Raw genomic sequence first — 21,899 nt, forward strand, 5'->3', positions numbered from 1 at the left:
TCACCGAATAGTGGTTTATAAATTTATATTAAACAATATTATTAGTCTCAATCACAGTCTATTGAGTTTGTTATAAAAATATAAAAAATGTTTATTATAAAAATTTCATTAATTTATTTTTTAAGTTATATGATGAAACACTTCTATTAATCATTCTATACTCTTAAAAGGAAGTCATCCATTGTCTTTATCTTACACAACATGACAAATTTTAGAACAAAGTCACTAACAATATTCAAAAATTTCCAATAACCTATTCTAAATTTATTTTTACAAAAATTATGTTTTATTGTTAATAAATATTAATTGTTCATTGTAAATTATCTTAATTTATATCTTATTTTAAATTATCTTATAATAACAAATAAATAAAAATCATCATACTTTTTTTGTCATATTGTTCATTGCTATCTTTTTATTGTTATTCATCATTCGACTTTGGCTTTTTTGAATCTGTGAATGCAGTTTTTTCTTTATTTGTTCCCAAGTGTGAAGCAGTTGTTTCTTCGTATTGTAATCCGTATTCTTTCATACCACGCTATTTGAAATATCGATAATTATTAATTTATTAAAATAATTATTTGTAAGTTTATTTATATAAACATACTTTCACACAGTCTGTGTACAACTCGAACACTTTATTACATCCTTCATTGTTATAATGTCCATTCATATAATGTTCAGTGAACCATACATTAAAACATTCATCATATCTTTGTTTTAATTCATTGCAGTCGGGATGGAAACTGTTAAGCCGTTCAACTTTAGTAGGATCAGGATTAGAATTTTTATCATCCATCTCTATTACACAAATGATAAATTTTTATAAGTATTATTATTAAATACCAATAATTTAAAAAGTGACAAAAAAAAAAAAAAAAAAAAACCAAAATTAAGTATTGATTTGTTAGAAAAAATTTTAAATACAAATCTCTATGAACAGTCTAAAATTTAGACAATCAACTATTATTGAATCATCTCATACTGTGTTACTGTTATAATGTAAAACAGTAATATACAGTCTTTTCGTGGGTCACATTCAAAACTTAAAAAATTTGGTGAGACAGACAAAAATAAAAAATTATATAGCTCATTTTAAAATGATTAGTTATTACATTTATAATTGGTAAGTAATTGTAAATACTATGTATATTGTTTGTAATCTTGAAAATGATGATTACATTTGTATTAAAGTATTAAAAAATAAAATTTAACTGTCAAAAGTGAAAATGTTGACAATTCAAAAATATTTTTACAGCCCAAAAAGTGTATAAATTTGGTATTTCAATAGAGAGCTATAACAGTTGTACATTTTATTTAAAAAGATTAAGTATGAGAATACAATATAATGGCAGAAATAAATTCATTTTAGAGTTTGTCATTTGTAATAGATGATTGAAAATCACTACCTAGTATATAATATATAATACTTAAAATTTGCACCTGTACTTTTAAATTGCCAAAAATAGTGATAGGTGTTCGTATGAAACATATACTTAATACTGGATGTATAAAACTGTTACATACCCATAATTTTTTTGAATATACGCAATAAATAGAAAATAAACCAGTGAATAATAAGTCGTATAATGGTACTACGCGGACGAAATCGATTTTAATGATTAAGAACCGGTGGTAATTATTGAACTATTTTCATTTTCAAAGGTTATTCATTTATGCTAGAGTCAAAGCAATAGCGTGACATTTACTATCAATTATCATAAAATTAATAACACTGAGAATATAATAAAACAAATTAAATTATTATCTCGGTTTGTGTTTACAATATTTACAAGGCGTGAAATAATATCGAGATAAAAAAATTTTTTCATTTCGATGGCGCGAAATCGTAAATGATAATACGATAATTATTTGTGATAGTGTGGTGGAACAATATGTAACATGTTATTGTGTACCGTGTGTGTGGTAATTGGTGTTATATTTCGAACATATTATACATGGATATCAGTTTTAAATGCTTTGTTCGGAATCAAGAACTACAACATCTACGAATGTGTATTGTTTACACAATAATTAATCGTGGATATTAATTTTTTTAAGTTTGTAAAACATTAACTTGGTTGTGAATGTATAAGACTTACTGAATTAGCGACGCTCTCAACTGAAAATTAATTAACAGAATCGATTGATTTGCACTTGAAAGCTAGAAAAAAACAATTTATTCAGTTATTGTAAAACAAATAAAAATTAATACACGTCATTTAACATATTGTTCCTATTAGAACAATTAAAGCTTTGGCAAAAATATTTAATGAATACGTATTATACATATTGTATATAATTATAATCTAGACGTATAAGTGTGACGCACTTCTAATAGACATTGAAGTACGGTTGATTTGAAAATTAATAATCAAAAAGTAAACCAGTACCTAAGTGTAACAAATTCATGAAATTATGGAGACTTATTCATTAAACAATTTTATTTAAATAATCCATCACAAAGGACTGATAGTATGAACCGAACATAGTATGCCAGTAGTCATTTTTGATTTTATGTATTTTGTAAAGTAATGGGGAGGAGAACACTTTCATACAAAAATAGGTACTAAACCTTTTGACCCACCGGTCACAACGTTGTCCGAGGATCGGTTCACGTGTTCCCGCAATTACCTTTCCTCCTACCAAACGACGTCCTGTGAGGGCGCGGCACTTCATATGCCGTCTCTCCACGACGCCTGTGCCATTAAATATTAGTATTAGAAATGCGATAAATATTATTCGATTGGAGAATACTCGTACATGAAAAAATAATAGCGTAATCCACTCCCACGATATATGTCGAGATCGTCACTCGTTTCAATGTATCGAATGGTTAGAATTATGATTGCAGGATATGTAGATCGTATTAAATAAAATTACATCTTATTCTGCGTCTTCGCGTTTACACATTAAACATGATAATTGTACCTCCGGATACTTGCTCGAAAAAGAATTAAGACTAGCTGTCAAACATAAGCAGAAATAAAATGGTGCTTGGGGAGCATAGACTAGTAGAAATAAATGACTTCCCTCTGGTCAACCGTATATTAAAATCATGCCGGGTGGTTGTCCCATATTATTCTCTTTTTTTTTTCTATTATTCGCTCATGTATGCAGCCGTACACGAGGAATTATTTTCGAACGTTACCGATGTCGCGTGCATACAATTAAGTACCTACCATGTTGATTTGAAAACGTCATTAATTCAAATAACAATTCGAAATAGTTATAAGTGCAAAAAAATAAATTTTTAATTAACTAGCATTAGGCTGATGAATGATGTAAATGATGATTATATTGTAAATTATAACATAATTTTCAGTATTGATGTGTGTAAAATGCAGTGTACTCACCAGTAGTGTGGAGCGGCGGCTGTAGTTATCTGAATGCAGTTACGTCTGGACTGCTGTGACTAAAGAAATGACGACAATAAGCGGTAGTGAGTGCTCTGCCTCTGCGGATGTCCTTGAAAAATTGTATCTGTGGAATTCAGTGTTAAACTCAATTCATAAGGATTGTTTGGGTGATGGGAGGGGTTTACCCTCTTACCAAAAATAATTTATAACACAAAACCAATTCATGTAGAAATATTTCTAATATATCACTGACAATGCGGGTGGTCCGTGCCTTTCACCAAATCCAGCACTCCTCACAGACGGCGGAGTACGATTGAACGCAGCGCCAGAATAATAAGGACATGATTTTAATTTTTAACTATTCAAAGGCGTACGACTGCGCGTGCAATCGGGCGCGACGTTGTCAAATTTGTTATTAAACAAGAATTAAGTTATATTATAATTATTTTTAACATTTAAATACAGATAGAAATATTATAATATAATACCAATATAAATAAAAAATTTAATACCACTAACATAACTGTCAGTAAATAGGTATAGTCACATCATGCGTGATTATACTATAGATATATTCATACATAGTAGGGGAATTTAAAATAAAGATAATAATTCTGATCCATTTTAAAAGTATGATCTAAAATATAACCAATTACTTCTTAGTGATGGAAATTTTGTCTGGTATCGGCAATAATAAGTAATAAATAATTTACTACAATCTACTATAGTATTGTATGGATTTATCATGAGCCTATATACTTGGCAACGTTGCTTAAAAGTAAAAATATTATAGCGAGCGCAATCGAATCGCACTATCGCCCCCCATCACAGAATACATTGTACATACTGCGGTTAAAATGCCTATTTAAGTCGACGATCAATAATCATTTTACTGTATAGTATTACAGTGAGGTCAGAGTCTGACCGTCAGACTCAATCAGTCTTATTTTTATTTGTAGTTTACTCACATTATGTGTTTAATTATATAGATAAATTCGAGGTGCGAGTACATTGACGTGAATATCAGCGAGGAGAGATTTTTGGAGAATTAGCCACAATAAATGTTTTTAAGCCCATTCAACATCATATTAAATTCAGGAGCGATGCCCAGGCCATTATAGCCTCCCCTTAAATCCATCACTGATTCTTGAAATTTTAGAACTTTGAAACATTATTACTATTTTTTTGTAATACGTTTATTTTTTTTTTTTAATTAATCATATTTCTTTACTCCTTACAAAGACATAATAAAAGTCTATTTTACTAAAATATAACTAATACCTATACACAATTAAAATTAAAAATTAAACAAAATCAAAACTATTTTTATTTTACAATCACAATTTAAAGACATTTATGTATTATCATTATAAACAAATATTTTTACAATATCAGATAAAACACAACAGATTTATGTGATTGTTTCTAAATTAAATTTTTTTCTACTAAAAAAAATTGCCTTGTATTCCTATACATAAGTTTACATCGGATATTTTCAAAAAATAAAAAATAAAAATAGTAATAAATAATAATATAATGCCACTATGCATTAATATCAGATGAATAACTTATCGGTCATCGACAAAACTATTAATGTTGGCATTAGTGGGTCTGTTTCCTCGAATTCTTAAACTCTCAACAAAAGATTTTGTTTATTTTGTCCGAATGTAATATAATAACGCCCAAAACTGATGCGATGTTGCCAGATATGGTTAAAAGGAAAAACTTGTATTAATGATAACGTGTGTTCGATTCGACAAATATATAATACTACAGTACAACAACGAATAAATACAATGAAAATCTCCACCCTCCGCGCACTAACCCCCTCACCAACAAAATCAGCTACACAAGGACATCTATATAGAGGCCAAATGATACTCACTACTGCTCTTTGTCGTTATTATTTTGGTCACAGCAGTACAGACTCTCTGCATACGATTTACTATAGCCGCCTTTACTGGTGAGCAAATACTGAATAGGAACTATTTTCGAAGGACCGAATCTTTCATATCAATATTGAAAATTATGTTATAATTTACAATATAATCATCATTTACATCATTCATTAGCCTAATGCTAATTAAAAATTTATTTTTTTGCATTTATAACTATTTATAAATTGAATTAATGACGTTTTCAAATCAACATAGTAGGTACTTAATTGTATGCACGCGACATCGGTAACGTTCGGAAACAATTCCTCGTGTACAGCTGCATACATGAGCGATTAATAGAAAAAAAAGAGTATAATTTGGGACAACCACACGGCATGATTTTAATATACGGTTGACCAGAGGGGAGTCATTTATTTCTACTAGTCTATGCTCCCCAAGCACCATTTTATTTCTGCTTATGTTTGACAGCTAGTCTTAATTCTTTTTCGAGCAAGTATCCGAAGGTACAATTATTATGTTTAACGTGTAAACGCGAAGACGCAGAATAAGATGTAATTTTATTTAATACGATCTACATATCCCGCAACAATAATTCTAACCATTCGATGCATTGAAACAAGTGACGATCTCGACATATATCGCAGGAGAAAGGATTACGCTATTATTTCCTCATGTATTTTCCGAACGAATATTATTTATCGCATTTCTAATACTAATATTTAATGGCGCAGGCGTCGTGGAGAGACGGTATACAAAGTGCCGCGCCCTCGTTGGGCGTTGTTTGGTCGGAGCAAAGATGGTTGTGGGAACACGTGAACTGACTCTCAAACAACGTTATGTCCGGCGGGTCAAATGGTTTAGTTCGGGAGGTCTAGGGCAGGTGTAACAAAATAACGAAACGAATTATCACCACCGCTCTAATTTTATCGCGGCCCTACTTCGAAACGTAAACGGAAAAGCTCAGCTGTTTCAGGGCTTTGTTACTCCCTTCGGCCATTACCAAACGAACCGTCGTACGCTCTCGACCAGCGACGGCCGTCGTCGACAACACCTGCCTCAACACGAAATCAGGTCATCTCTTGTTTACCGTCTGGGGATGCGCAAACTGCGACGCGTTTTCGTCGTCCAACATTCAATGTTCAATGGGGTGCACGGCATTAGCGAGCGTCCGCCATTGTTGTTAATATATTTTTTAGTCGCTTAAATTGTCGCCGTACAATAGCAGAGACATTACAGCAAACGTGACATTTGTCTTCGACTATAGTTGCCTGCAGCCATCCTCGTGATTTAACGTAGGTACCTGTTTGATTGTTTGTTTATTGTTATTAGTTATTAATCGTGAACACCGTCGCCATCATTCATCAAGAGTGAATATAATAATAAAATATTGGTTTATTTGAATATTGTTTGGTGCTAGACAACGAGCAGCACGCGTTTTGCACCCCATCATTGAATTATCATCATTGATTTAAAATACAATATAAGTATATACGTCTGAACATAGTATTTTTGATTTATTAATCCACAACACACACACACTCATATATAATATATATATATGTATCCGATATCCATAATAATATTATTGATGCTGATGAAATTTATTGTTATATTATAATATCTGTTTTAAACTAATCTATGTTTATATTATTAGTAAATTATAAAATTGAAATTTTGATTAAATATTTTCAAAAAATATTATATTCTACTTCAATGACAAATTAAAGATATCATTCTATTCATACCATCTATTTTCTATTTTAGAGACTTAATAAAATTAAAAACATGTTTTCATATTTGAATTAGTAGTTTAACTCTTCTATAACTTCTTCTTCTTTTTTTATCTAACCATGTAATATACAATCTGTATCATTGACACAATAAGTATATAAGTTAAGAGTAAAAAAATAACATAAATATATATTGCAGAAAAAAAGCCACCTAGTGGTGACACTATCATCGAGGAATTAATTTATAACACTTATAACTAAAACATTTTTTTATATTTATATTTAATATTCTTTGTATAAATATAAATTTTTTATGAAAATAATACTGATTAAATTAGATGATACTATAGTATTTATACTTTTAAATATCTTTTCACACAAAACTTTTTTATTTTACTTTAATTTTATTTCAGGTGATATTGTTTAACATATCATAGAAAAGATCTGTTTGAAAATGGAAACTCCCAAACCAGATAAAACTCATTTAAAAAAAAACAGTGATTTAGATAATCTATTAACAAAATTTGACAAATTATCATTGGCTGGAGCTCAAGGTATAGCATTATATAAATAAAAAAAAATGTACGTTAATATTACATTTTACAAATTCTATTTTAGATCCTAACCAGATTATTGACCATATTGACACCTCAGATATAATTTATTTGCCGAAACCAAATAATGATAACCCAGAAGAATTATTAAAATATAATGAGACTTGTTTAAAAACCATTCTTAATTCTGGCGCTAAGGAGATATCAAAGGTTTTTATGATATAATATTATTGTTATTGTAATTAATATTTTACTTTTATTTTATTCTTCAAACCAATTCAATTTATCAAATTACTGCATTTAAATATATAACTATTAAATTTTTTTTTTATTTTTTTATTAAGTGATCAATTAAATAATTTAAAAAAAATGTTATTTAAGTTTATTCCAAAAAAAAAGCCTATGATAATGTTAATATCTTTAATACCATAGAATTTATTTTAAATTTTTATACAACAATTTAATAGTATAATTTTATTGATTTTATATGAATTTGTATTTATGTATTTTCTAATTTAACAGGATTTAAAATATATCGACCACCATCTGTATTATTTAAACCGTAATATTTACCAGTCATTGTCAAAATTTAAATCAAATGTGATTCCTAAGACTTCACACAATGCTTTAATACATTTGGTTGCTTTTCAGGTAAATTTTTAATAAATTATTCTTGGTTTAATATTCAGATATTGCAATATTGTTATTTTATTTTCTTTTTTCAGACATTTCTCAATGATCATGGTTATTTCTTGGCTGGATGCGAACAATGGCCTATTGTTGTGGACTATGTTTTTATGGCATGGAATCACGTTTTCCACATGCCAATATTGAATAGTCTTTTGCATAAAGAAGCACGCAGTCGATGTTTTTGTTTATTGTTAAGATTATGTTTGTTAGCACTTTATAACTTGAAAACCACATTTAGCAAAGAAAAAACTAAAAGAACATTTAAAAAAGTAAGTTTTATGTTTTGAATCTAAATGATTAAAAAAAATATATTTTAACTTTTTGTTACAAGTATTTTAGGTAATTTTAAATAGATAATATAATATAATTAAATTATTATATTTATTTATTGCTTGTATTTTTTATCTTAGGTTGGAGTTACTATGTGAGAACAGCAATGATGAAATGATTAAGAGTATTCAGAGTCTGTGTTATGAATATATTCATAACACCGATTTTCTAGAAAAATAAAAAACTATAATATTTATTTATTTAATTACTTTGTTTATTATTATTTACTTGTTTTTAGTTTACATATTATAATATGATACTTTTTTGGTAATAATTAATTGATTTGAATTTTGAAGCAAGATTAGCTTAGATTTTATTATTATTTTATTATTATATTATGTGTTATTTATATTTTAATTGTTAAAACAATTTTTTGGTTTAAGGATATTTAACAATAGATGAAATAATGTTTTTTTTTTTTTTTTAATGTTAGTAATTACAAATTTTAGCAATAATGTCCTATTTCATTTAAAAGAACTTTATTAAATTATAGTTTAGTTCAATTAAAGTTTGAATACTATAACTTAGTAGATATTGTTCCCAAGTTTTTTTTACACGTTTTACATTTTTTAGTTGGGTACTGTACTTCGATTAGATTTATATTTAATTTACTATTCTATTTATATTTTAATATATAATCAAATAAAATCATTTTGATAAATGTTAATTTAGTTAATGTGGTAATTAATGCAAATGTGACTCATCAAAAGAACACATTCAAAGTTGGTTTAACTGTTGTTATAAAAAACAAAATTTTACCTTTTAAAAAGCTAATCTTACTAAATTACTTAATTATACACATTAAATTATAATTTAAGTAAGATTTATAAATATAATTATATAATATATTATTATTTAAAATTAATTATACGATATTCATGTATTATTATATCCAATATTGTGACTACTTATGGTTTATAACTTTCAAATAATGTTTTGATTCAAATAATTAATTATAATGATAAGCTTTTAAAAAATATACAATATTATATACGAATAGAAACAATTTAAATATTCAATAAAATATTTAATCTATATTGATCAATGTCTATTTCTCAAGCTATTTTTATTATATAATTTATGAATTGCATTTTTTGTGACCTGTCTTTGGACATATCATATACTTAAAAGTGATTATAAGGATTTCAAATCAATAATAGTTATATGACTATATTTTAAATTTCTTTTATGTTAATATCCTTTTATTTTAATATTTTATGGTTAGGTATAAATCTGTTAAATGCTTGTATAGTTGAATTGTTGTAAATTTAAATTTTTTAGGAAATGGTCTGAATAATGATGAAGTTGTTGACGACTGTTTATTACTGAGCCTACTTCACCATTTGATATTTTTTTTGACCATCTTTTAAGTAAAATCAATATTGCTATTTTTACACATAATACAACAAACTTAGATCATGTCATTACTATCAAAATTAGTTCTGCATTTTCTAACTGTTCCATGCATTTTTATAAAATTAAGCCAGTGTCTAAAAGTATCATGAATTTTTGTGACAAAATGATTGAAAATGAATAAAAAAGATTGATATACTTTTAGCTCATTCAATTTATGTTTCATCATAACTGTTAAATTTAGTAGAAAATGAACATTGGAAAATTTGGCTTGCTTATCGCCTACCTTTCACTTATATAATTTCTAATAGATTACTTGATGATTAATTAAAAAGAATAAAATAATGTACTAATAACATTATTTTGAATGATTGGACAAATATGTGAAACCAGAGTATTTTAATATTTTTCGTAACAACTCCAAATCCTATATTTTTTAAATCAATTGTGATCGGTACTGTCTGAAATATAGGGTTGAAAATGGTTGAATAAATAATAAGTGTTATTGAAGAAATTGGACAAACTTAAGTTGTTGATATTTTTATAGTCTATAGATAATGCAAAAGACATGAAAAGAGCTTGGTATTTAATTATTGTGGAATATCCTCATATAACAGCTTATGAAAATGTTGCACATAGACTCAATTTGTCAGTAAATGATATGATGAATTTAAAATTATTCAAAGATGTCATAAATTTAGGAAATCTGTCATTAATAGTATTAGAAGAGGTCATAAAACAAATGCATTATTTCTTTAAAAAATAATGAAAACTCTACTCTTCTTAAATTACCTGTTGTTACAAAATGGATTTTAGTAATTGTTTTTTTGAATTAATTATCAACTAATAACCAAATAATTAAGACTTTAAGTACTGCCGAGACTATAGAAAAGTTTTTTAAGCTAGTAGTCAAGTAATTAATCAGTAGTGCAGATTTTTAGGATAAAATTTACTATATTATTTACCTTGTCACTGTTGAGTGTTATTTTCAATAAATAATAACTAATTAGTATATACTTTTAACGTACCAAATTTTTATACACCACAATAGTTCAACCATTATTTTTGATATCGTTAAATTAGACACATAGTTATTTTGAATATGTCTATATATTATCATAGATTTTGAATTTTTTTTTTTTAAAACATAAAAACTATTTTAAAAATATTTTTTTTTTCAAATGTTTCTTATCAGCTTTGGCATAATTGATTTTCAAAACCAATAGACAATAGTCTAATTATCATTAGTTCAGTAACGATTTTCTTTCCACCCTTTGGTACATAAACACAGGTACAGTTTGATTAATTTAATTCAATATATAATTTTAGTTTTAGCTACATAATATTGTTCGGTATGTAGATACATGATAAAACTATCTAAGTAATTTAAAATTCTGTAGGATTCAAATTTTGACAAATAATTATTCATAATTTTCATGTACCTTTTTGTCAATGCATTCAGTTGCAAGAATTATTTTCTAATCATTGTCTACTTTTCAATTTTTCCTTGTATTTATTACTTCTATACGTTGAGCATCGACTTCATTCGTACGATCCCAGTTTGCTTCCTAAATTAACAATTGATTTTAAATGCCTTACCAATCACATTTATTAGATATCTTTATATGAGGCTTCGGTTAGTCTTAACAATTAAATTAAATTTATAGAATAGTAGACAGATAGATTTATAAGAAGATAATAAATTCCTCTTGGCCCGTGCATATCATATTAGGTATCATATTTGTGACAATTTACAAGATTCATCAAAGTTATTGCTATAGTATAGTGACTAGTAAGTAATAATATTAAGATTATATAATTGTAAAAAAAGACATTAGATATTTTTATGTATTAATTAGAGTGGACTTGGTAGGATCTATCCCTTGCATAATGGCAATCTTAATCTGACATTAATCCTGATCAAGGATGAATTAATGGAAATTAAAGAAGACAGGAGGTCCTAATTTAATCAACTTGAGTCATCTAACTGTATATTTCCACTGTCTTGCTACATTTCATCACCACAAAGGTGTATGATAATGTAAATCATATAATTTATAAATATATATACGACTAATACAAGTAATATAAAATATTCTAGTTATTTGTTAAGACTACCGGACACTGGCAAAGACCAAAATAAGAAATGCGGCCAAATGTCCTTTGGGTCAGTAGACCTCTAGGCAAGCCACTAGTTCAACATATAATTACTCTTGGCATGTATTTAACGTCATTGAATTATTAAGACCATTATCATGCAAATCCTGTTTTGAATGGACTTCTTCCATTTGGAGAATTTGATGCATTTTCACTTCTATACCATTGTAATCTTTAATTATTAGATTTTGTGTTGATTCTCCATCGGATGTCATCGGATCTTCGGTTTGTCCCGTTATACAGCTGTTTTCAATGCAATTTATTTTATATAGAAGCTCATATGATTTATTTTCTATTTCTGTCATGTATTCCAAGATATTCTCTTCATTTAATGGCTCATTTATTTTGATTTTTAAAGGTCGACATATATATGTGTAGATTTTATCGCATAACTCTTCGTACATTATTTTCATGTTATCCGTTAATTCTTGTGTTGATTTTAATATTTGACTATTTTTTTTGGATTGTTTCAAAATGTTGTTTTAATATACTTTCGTTATGGTTAATTCTATTATCATTTATTATTTTCCTGTCAATAGCAACTTGTTGATGAAGATGTATAGAATTCTCCAATTCCAAACACTGTTTTTTAAAAAACAATTACTGAGTTAATCAACACGATAATAAACTTGTTAGTTAAACTTTATACAATAAGCATAAATATAACATATATTAAAAATAATTTAACCAAAATAAATTCACGAATTGTACTAGAATTTTTTTTTATACCACAATTTAACAATTATAAAAAAAATATGGTTTATCAACCTCCTGTAAGCATAAGCTTATGTTAGAGTTTGAGAATATTACTTAAAGTGATAAGTTATTAATTATTTAATTTCACCAAAAATAGTTATTTTTTTCACTATTTTCCGGCAAAATGTCATTTAAGTTAATGCAAATTTTAAATTTCTGAAATTTAATATTCATTTAGAAAAATATAAAATGAATAATTCAGAGACATTTAATATCATAAAATTCACGAAATCACAATTATATAACAACTTTGCTTACTTGTTGTTCCAGGAACATTAAATGACGAAATAAACTCTCTTTATTAAAATTAATTTTTAATACATTTTCTAAAATCATTTTTAAATCAGTATCTCCACTGATGTGAACCAAGTGTTTCATTATTGTTATGAGTTCTTCATTATTATTTTGTACTTCGTTTTGCTCAGTATCCTCTTTAATATTGTTAATACTTTGATTATTATGACGTATACAATCTAAACAAATTAATTAAAAATGATTTAGTGATACAGTTAATAACAAATTAAAATATTTTAATGTAATTAACAATAATAGTAAGCATACAGTAATTAACCATAGACAGCAATATTTAAACTTGAATAGCAATAATTTTGAAGTGCTTACGTTTTCTTTGAAGAAATTCACAACTTTCGAGATCGTTTTTAAATTTATATTCTGTCATGTACATTTTCAATTCTCCTTGTTTTTTTTCCATTTTACTGGATTCTTGAAAGGCTACTAAATTACTATGCGTTTGTTCTCTAAATAAAATTGTATTTTTATATTAATATATATTCTAACAGCAAATTGTATTTGTATAGTACAAACCTATCTTTGTTAGATTTTAATGCATTTTCACCAACGCGTTTTAAAAGTTTAGCTGCTTTATTTAGTTGAAACATTATCAAATCATATTTTTCTTTTTTTTTCCCCAATTGTCGAAGTAATCCATCTAATGTATGCCTTAATTCGTTTTGTTCTTTGACTTTTCTGTTATATATATGGGTATACTAAATCAATATTAGACGTTGAATGATTTTTTTTGATTAGTTTTGTTTTCACTTACTCTAAATAATTCATTGTTCAGATTACAATTTATTTTTGGTTCATTGTAAGTTTTCGATTTATATTTTTTTGAATATTCATGTTTTTCTGAATTTTTGAGTTTGGTAAGATGAATTTCTTCATTCAAAATGTCTAAGTACCTGTTGAAAAGTTGAAGATTTTTGTATGTTTGTGTTTTTTTAGTGCATAGTTTATTAATAGCTTTTCGGTTTTTTTCATCTTGTTTTATTTTTGACTTAGTTAATGCAATGTTTAAGTTCGTCAAAAGGTTGGTCTGTTCATTTTCTAGTTGTAAAGTTGCTCGTCTGTGTACAAATAGAATCTAGTTTAGAAGATTGATGATACTAGACCGTAGTCATATAAACTAATAAGTCAGAGTAATAACTATAGCCATAATGATCTTAATGCATGCATTTTAAAAATAGTAATAAGAATAAATATATTTTTACTTATTGTTGTTACGGTATTTCATGGGCACTACATTTTTATGTAATTCTTGTCGTTTAGCAAGAAATGTATATTTCAATAAATTGGCTTGAATTATTTCACTGGTATTTTCTTTTTTTATGAAATTTGAAGACATAATTGATTTAAAATGTAGTGGTTTATATTATATTAAATGGGTTAAATATTTACTGAATAAAATTATTTATTAAATTACAGTAATTTTGAAGTATTAACTATAAATAATATACATACATGTAAATCTTAATTGATTCACACTATTCATAGCTATATTATATTTTATTTAGTCAATACAATTTTAAGCCAGCTGATTAAATTATTTAAATTATATTTGATTTATTTACTAGCTTCTGTGCGTTTTTATTATTTCATCGAGAATATCATTGATCAAGAATACTCTGGTAGTCCTATAATCCTACAGGTTCTTAATTTATAGTATCTAATTATTAGCCACTAAGATATTCCTTGGTTTGGATGCAACTTATTTTATGCATTTATTTTAAATGAGCAGTACATCAGTACCTAGCCATATTTCCTCCGACTACAAGGTAAACGATCTTGGTACAAACTTTACGTACTTATTACAGCATTATAGCCATATAGATTGATCATCGAAATACCAAATCAAATATTCAATGTGAATTATGAAACATAAATAATGTGTTAGATATGCATATATTACTACGTAACTATTCACATCATACGTAGGTTGGTCAGCAAGTTGCACGAAATGATAAATAATTTCTTCATTAATACTAGGGTTAATGTATAAAAATAATTGTAAGAAAAACGTACATACTTATGAAAATAAAACAATATATATTAATATTTATTATAGATGCATTTTTTTTTTTTTTTTTTAGGATTTTAATGACCTAAAATATACACAAAAATGCACTAAAAAAAAATGCAAAAATGTCCTAAAAACTCTAAAAACTGAACTTAGAAAATGACCAAAAAATGTTCTTAGACGAGTGAAAAAAATTTATTTTTAAAATATTAATTAATAATTATGATTTATGGATAAAATAGATATAAATATCGGCACCAAACTCACAAAACTACGTAAACGGCTTCCTACTGTTGACTTAATTTTTGATATTTTTAAGATTTTTAAAGTTCTAATATTAATTTTTAATATTAGTCGTAATATTATTTGTTCAGTATTGTATACAGATCGGTATAGAACCATATTATAGGTACGTGTCGTATTCACTACTAAAGCTACTATTGTATACCTATATAGTTTTGGGTTCGTTCGATATGTAATCTTATCTTACTTACTCTTATATTACTTTTTCAATATCAATGGGCTGGAGTAGGTAATTGCCTATAGGTACTAATTGGGATTACCTTTACGACACATATAAAAAAAAAACTTAAAATAAACAAAAATTTGTTAAAATACCCAAAATGAACGAAATATTTGTAATATTACTTAAAAATGACCTTAAAAATGCAATAAAATGCATTTAACACAAAAAATGCAAAAAAATGCAAAATAAAAATTACATATTTTACATTGTTATATCACGAAACAAATTTAGTTTTTGGTTAGAATTGTATAGCACTTAAAGAAAAAAAATGCAAAATTCACCAAAATCCTAGCTCTAATAATAACTTATGTAGGTATCAGTATATTTTTTCCGTATAGGAATTTACGTATTATTGTATAAGTATATTTTTTTTTCGTGTAGGAACTTACGTATGCATACCTAAAGATAATTTTTGCCTGCTTACTTAAATTCACTAAGTGGATACCACTTAACTGTACATTAAAGGTCGATTGGGTCACTATAAAGGATATGTTATATTCGGCGCATCCTAGTTGAGTCATAACTCCAAAATACGAATCTAGGTCCAGTGTTAGAAAGTCATGTGTTATAAGGTCGGGTATTATAATATTAAGTGTCATATAAATCATATGTTATAAAATGTATGTATTATAAACTATATATTATGTGTGAATTAAAATGTTAATGTTAAAAAATTAAAAAAAGGAATAATAGTAAAAATGTTTAAAATTTTAAATTTGAAGCAATTGCTTTAAGAAATTCTTTTATATCATACCCAGGGTTCTGTTCTAATCGTTTACATATATTTTGTAGTCGGATATCATGGTCGTTTGTACTTTTGGAAATGGACGTTAAGTTTGTTATTAAGCGTTACTTCTGTTTCCTTTTGCTCTTTTTGTATTCTTCGGATAAATCTGTATAGACCTTAAATAAAATAAATTTTAATTATGTTACACAATATAATTAAAAATAATTAATAAAAAAAAGTTACTAGGGTGAGCTGTAAGAAGACGGTGAATTTTATTATGCCATCCTTCTCTAGAGTTTGAAGTTCTCGGAGTTCCGATTAATGTCCTTGATGAAAAGGAGTACATTTCAGTAGGGAAAATTGGTTTATTTTTTTTCGGTGTTCTATTATTGCGATATCGCATTCTAATTTTACCATTAGTTCTCATCGAAATATGATACAAGTTGCTGTTCATTTTCGTAATTGCTAAATTGAATTTTTTAATTACTTCAAGCATCACGTATCATATTAACAGGAAGAAATGCCAAAGCTGGTATTTGACGACCAAGAAAATTAAAATTATCGTCATTTAGGTACTTATTGCTAAGACAAACATTCTGAATTTTTCAGTAAATTGATTGTGTAAAATGAAAATAATATGCTGAACGTGTTGCGAAATTAAACACTTAATTTATTGCATTTATTAATACTAACTCAAAATCAGTAATTATTTCCAAATTTGAATTTTCTTCAAAATTGATTTCATTTTCAACTGCAAAGTTATTAATATTTTTGAACAACTGAATATATAAATCTTCATCTCTTGAAGTCATTAATGCATAAACTAATGGAACAACCGTTCTGTTATTTCCTCTTTCAACTGATCCTTGAATAACAAATAATTGATTAAATAATGCAGGACAAGATTTAAATGTGCCGTCCATTACCCAAAATGACGTATTTTTTAAAATCAAACAATTTTCTATTGTAGTAAATATCATGACATAATCATTCTTACGATAAAATGACTTAATTAAAAACAATTTATTGTCTAATGTATGTTGAAGGTTTTCGGGAATAATAATTTCGAAAATTGAGTTTGGCTCTTTACACTCCTTACCCATTCTCCGTCGTTTAATTAAACATCTAACCGAGTTTTTGGAAATTAGTGAAGAAGTTGCGACAGACGCTGACATTATAGATTCTTGATAAATATTTGATGCCGTATCATTTGTTTCATCGGCTTTTCGTTTGACGCCTTGTTTAACTTTTTTTATTTGTAAATATTGTGGGTCTGGCCCGTGAGAATGATCATTAGTTGAAAAAGGCTTACTTTTTGAATCAATTTTATGAATATTATTTTTTATGATAGTCTGTATCCGTGCTCCGCATCGACAAATCCAATAAAATACAAGATTATCGTCAATTTTTCGTTGATATTGTCTATTGAATATATATATAAATAGCCATTAATATCCAATGTATCACGCTTCTCATGAATGGATGGAGTGACGGTCAAACTTAATTCCATTTTCATTAAATTATACAAAAACTTTAAAAAATAACTTTTTGTAGACTGAATGACTATTTGTTTTCGTAGACTGAGTTACTAATGACAAACTATATTCTTAACTGCCTCTTGCACGATATAATTGTGCATCTCCACGCCGCCTCGATAACAAATAAAGATAACATTTAGCTAAAACGATTAAGTAGGTACTCTAATAAGCCAAAATAATTATCTAATCTAATATATCTAGTATTATAGCCTATAGGTATGGAAAATAAATATTATATTATAATACATGATTTTTATGAGAAATCCGTTCTATAACACATGACACTTATGAGATTTAAATTTATAACACTTGATTTTCTAACACATGACTTTCGAACACTTGATATAGTACCCCAAAATACTAGGGTCTATATTCGCAGGTACTACACTAATTGGGTCCGGAAATATTTTAAGAAAGTAGCAAAACATTTTAAGTAAATATACAATACAAACGAAAAACATATAAATAACAAAATTAATGAAAAAATGCATTAATAATTAATCGATTTGATTTTGTAAATTTAATGTTTTATACATTTTTATCAACACAAATGTGATGTTTTTAAAGAATATTTTTTGTTAACCGGAACCTAACTAAAGTAGTATCTGAAAAATTCCTGGACCAACTAGTATAGCAATTTTTAATTCGGGATCCAACTAAGGTATAGCTGTTAAATTTGAATACAATGATATATTAAACAATTGATATCGGATTTTGTATAAAAATTTAGTGGAAATTTCACGAAAAGTTTAATTGCTTATAAATAGCTGAATCAAAATAACTATCTAAATATTTAGTATTTAATTATTATAGTAATAATATGTATGTTTAATACCATTTTATATTATTTTTATTAATTTTTAAGTTAATAATAGTTTAATAAAATACCGTAAAAAAATGTGAATAAAGTCATAGAATAAATAGATAGTAAGTATCTTAAACTAATCTACATATTTCGGAAATTTCATTGTGTACAATCAATTTCATTAATCAAATATATATATTCGTTGAATGTCTCCATGAATAATGTTTTTAAGTTATAAAAAAATATACCCATGTACTTTTACAATATTCATAAAGATACAAGAGCAATTTATGCGGCATCTTGAATTATTACATTTTCAAGAGTTTTGACCCAGTTAGCAGTGGTTCACTTGTATTATAGCAGTGTATCGTACTTGTATATAGTATATATATATATATATATATACCGCGTTTATACGGTTAGCATTATTGATTTTACTGTCATCGCCCCGCCATTTGCCTGCAGCTATTAACTGTTGCGGTATCCAACTGGGTTGCCATAGCGTCGTTGACACAATGTCGTTGGACCAATGAATCAAATATTAAAACAAGAACAAAGCTTAATATTTTTAAGAGATAATTTTAAGAAAACCGCTTAACTTGACGTTACTTAAAGATCAAAATAAAATATATATAAATAAAAATACATATTTTGTTAACAAAATATAAATATTAAACACAATTATTCAAAAATATCATATTAAGTAAAACAAATATGAATATTTCTATATTATAATTATTGTGGTAATGATATTAATAAATAATTAAATTTTTTTTTTTTTAATTTTAAAATTGAAAAGTAGTTGGAAAGCAGTAGTCAAATTTTTTATTAATTTGTTTACTAAAAATATGTATTTTAAATTCTATATTAACTTTATCTATAAACCTATTGAATTAATTTGTATACATTTTATCGAAATAAGTATACATATTACCTAGCTATCAGTATTTGAAGGTAAGTAAATAAATTTTTTAATACATTTCATATAATATTATAATTATAATATGGCGCTCAAGATATAAAATAATCTTAGATAAGCATAATATTTTATAATTTATTGACGAATTATCAAAAGTGTGCACCGTGAAAATTTAATATAATTGTAATAGTAAGACCCTTCGTCGAATATGCTACGATGTACAGTTAACAGTTGGCAAACACTTTGCAGTTTGCAAACATCGAACATTTGAGGTCCCGGGCAATTTATCACCCTATTCGATCGTTTACCCTTTTCCGATTCAGCAGGTTGTGTCCCTATCATCGCGCGGGTTGGTGCAGGGAAGGGTCGCATCGAGGTTTCACAAATACTTGGGCGGTGGGTGGCGCGTTGAGCCACACAGAATCCGGGCTCGCGCAAGCGCAAATAATTGTAATCAGCTTGATGACGGTGACCCAGCAGGCTGCAAAACTACTAACACTGTTTTGTATTGGCCGTGGTGAGTTGCGATCGTCTTCGTCGTCGTCGTCGTCGTCGTCGTCGTCGTTGTCAAATTGCTGAAGTCTATCTCGAACATACAAAAAATTTCGTGATCATTTGTGGTAAGTTGCATTGTAGAACACATACATTATCAAATCTGTTATTAGTTAAACAGCAACAATACAATTAATATTTTAGAAAAAAAAAATATTATTTTTATTATTCAAATCAAAGTATATCGTAAAAAAATAAATGAAATCGTAAGAAATATTTTTATTATTATTTTTATTTTGTTAGTGATGCTGTCATAAAATCGCCTAAACTTTATATTTTTATCAGTTTCATTTTAATTCACTTACGATTTCACTTTAGCATGATTGCGCATTAAATGATGTGTATACTGCGTGCATATACCTACGATACATATTTTCTATTATTTTCATATATCATGATTTTCCATTATCACGACAAATTATCATCGTTGATTTGGTTAAAAAATGTTTTTTCTAAATTTTTGTTGTAAATTACATATATATATTATATTATATAGCCAATATAGGTGTATTGTAAATAATATCATAGTCAATACTATTTTTTATTGATATTAAATACTTAAACCAAATAAAAGTAGTAAGAATTGGTTATTTATATCATATTTTGATTATTTTTATAGTTTTATTTGATCGTCGACTCAGTGTAAACCAATAAATTATATAGTAGATATATAATATAAATTATATTTTCTTAATAAGCGATATCGCCGTTGAATATTGGTATTTATGCTTCATTCACAATGCGTATTGCGTTTAAAGTGAATATGTAAACGTATAACAATTATTCAAATGGATTTGAAAATTCTAAAAAAATTTTAAATCTGTAATTATAAGCCGTGTATTTTAATCGATGAACATAAATACAGAAAATTTAATGTACTGAATAAATATAGTAGTATATCCGATATCAGTATAGATACCGATAAAAAATGTTCTGCTAGTGATACCTGATATTGAATCTGTTCGTTCTGATTTGAGACTACAGAGAAAAAGTATTTACTATTTCCGTCGTAAGGTTTGGTCCATCATATGCCTAAAATTCCAAAAAGTTTAGAAGAATAAAAAGTTCAAATATTCGATATGAAAATATTATAATTTATAAGTAATACTGGTGAGTTATTTTATCATATGTAAACAATTACAAGCTCGATAATGTTTACTGGGAAGTTCGGACAAAATCCAATTAGTTAAATCCCGCCGAGTAAAATCCCACAAAAACAAAATGTACTGTACGTAATTCATTAAACTGTAACAAAACTTATCCACTGCTGATCTGTATTACTTATTATTGTTATTTTTTAAAAGTTGTACATATAATGCAACAATAGAGTCTATTTGTTACAAATTTTAACAGACCTCAACTCTCAACTGCCTATACGTGAAATTGCTCATAATTTGCAATTAAATTGTTTTAAATAGTAAATAGTGTTAGTAAATTTGCCAAATGATAAGGACTATATCATACGGAACTACGATAATAAATAAATAAATATAGAGTAAGAATAAAAATTGTATACCTCTAAAACAGCTTTTTAAACACACACATTTAATGAATTTAATGTATCGTTAAAATTCACTATTAGCCAGTCTTAGGTTAGGTTAAATGTGAATGAAAAGTTGATAAGAAAACAGTTTAATGAACTTTTTGCGGGAATTTATCCAAGCGGGACCCCATCCGATAGGATTTTG

The 21,899-nt window shown here is 26.8% G+C and overlaps 2 protein-coding genes and 1 pseudogene across 4 annotated transcripts; 1 reads left to right on the forward strand and 2 right to left on the reverse strand.

The window, feature by feature from the left end:
• Positions 1–384: 384 nt before the first annotated feature.
• Positions 385–2,164, reverse strand: LOC112591407 (TP53-regulated inhibitor of apoptosis 1-like; the record flags this gene model as incomplete). Of its 3 annotated transcripts, none has more annotated exon segments than XM_025335216.1 (3): positions 385–538; positions 608–801; positions 2,103–2,164. In XM_025335216.1, coding segments are annotated over 2 exon segments (309 nt in total). In that variant the 5' UTR covers positions 800–801; positions 2,103–2,164.
• Positions 2,165–6,491: 4,327 nt separating this feature from the next.
• Positions 6,492–8,679, forward strand: LOC112591408. The gene is made up of 6 exons (XM_025335217.1): positions 6,492–6,549; positions 7,401–7,541; positions 7,606–7,751; positions 8,064–8,192; positions 8,267–8,432; positions 8,642–8,679. The coding sequence occupies exons 2-6, from the start codon at positions 7,442–7,444 to the stop codon at positions 8,677–8,679; spliced, it is 579 nt and encodes a 192-aa protein (XP_025191002.1). The 5' UTR covers positions 6,492–6,549; positions 7,401–7,441.
• Positions 8,680–11,436: 2,757 nt separating this feature from the next.
• LOC112591409 lies at positions 11,437–14,472 on the reverse strand (annotated as a pseudogene).
• Between the last annotated feature and the right edge of the window lie 7,427 nt (positions 14,473–21,899).

Source organism: Melanaphis sacchari, unplaced genomic scaffold, assembly GCF_002803265.2.
Source record: "Melanaphis sacchari strain LSU unplaced genomic scaffold, SCAv2.0 Contig1344_pilon_pilon, whole genome shotgun sequence".
NCBI lineage: Eukaryota > Metazoa > Arthropoda > Insecta > Hemiptera > Aphididae > Melanaphis > Melanaphis sacchari.

What these genes read in the sequence shown, in the direction of transcription:
- LOC112591408 (XM_025335217.1), top strand. Translation starts at nt 7,442, where the DNA reads ATGGAAACTCCCAAACCAGATAAAACTCATTTAAAAAAAAACAGTGAT. An exon ending in GCGCTAAGGAGATATCAAAG is followed by an intron (nt 7,752 to 8,063) that starts GTTTTTATGATA and finishes CTAATTTAACAG; the next exon opens with GATTTAAAATATATCGACCA. An exon ending in TACATTTGGTTGCTTTTCAG is followed by an intron (nt 8,193 to 8,266) that starts GTAAATTTTTAA and finishes TTCTTTTTTCAG; the next exon opens with ACATTTCTCAATGATCATGG.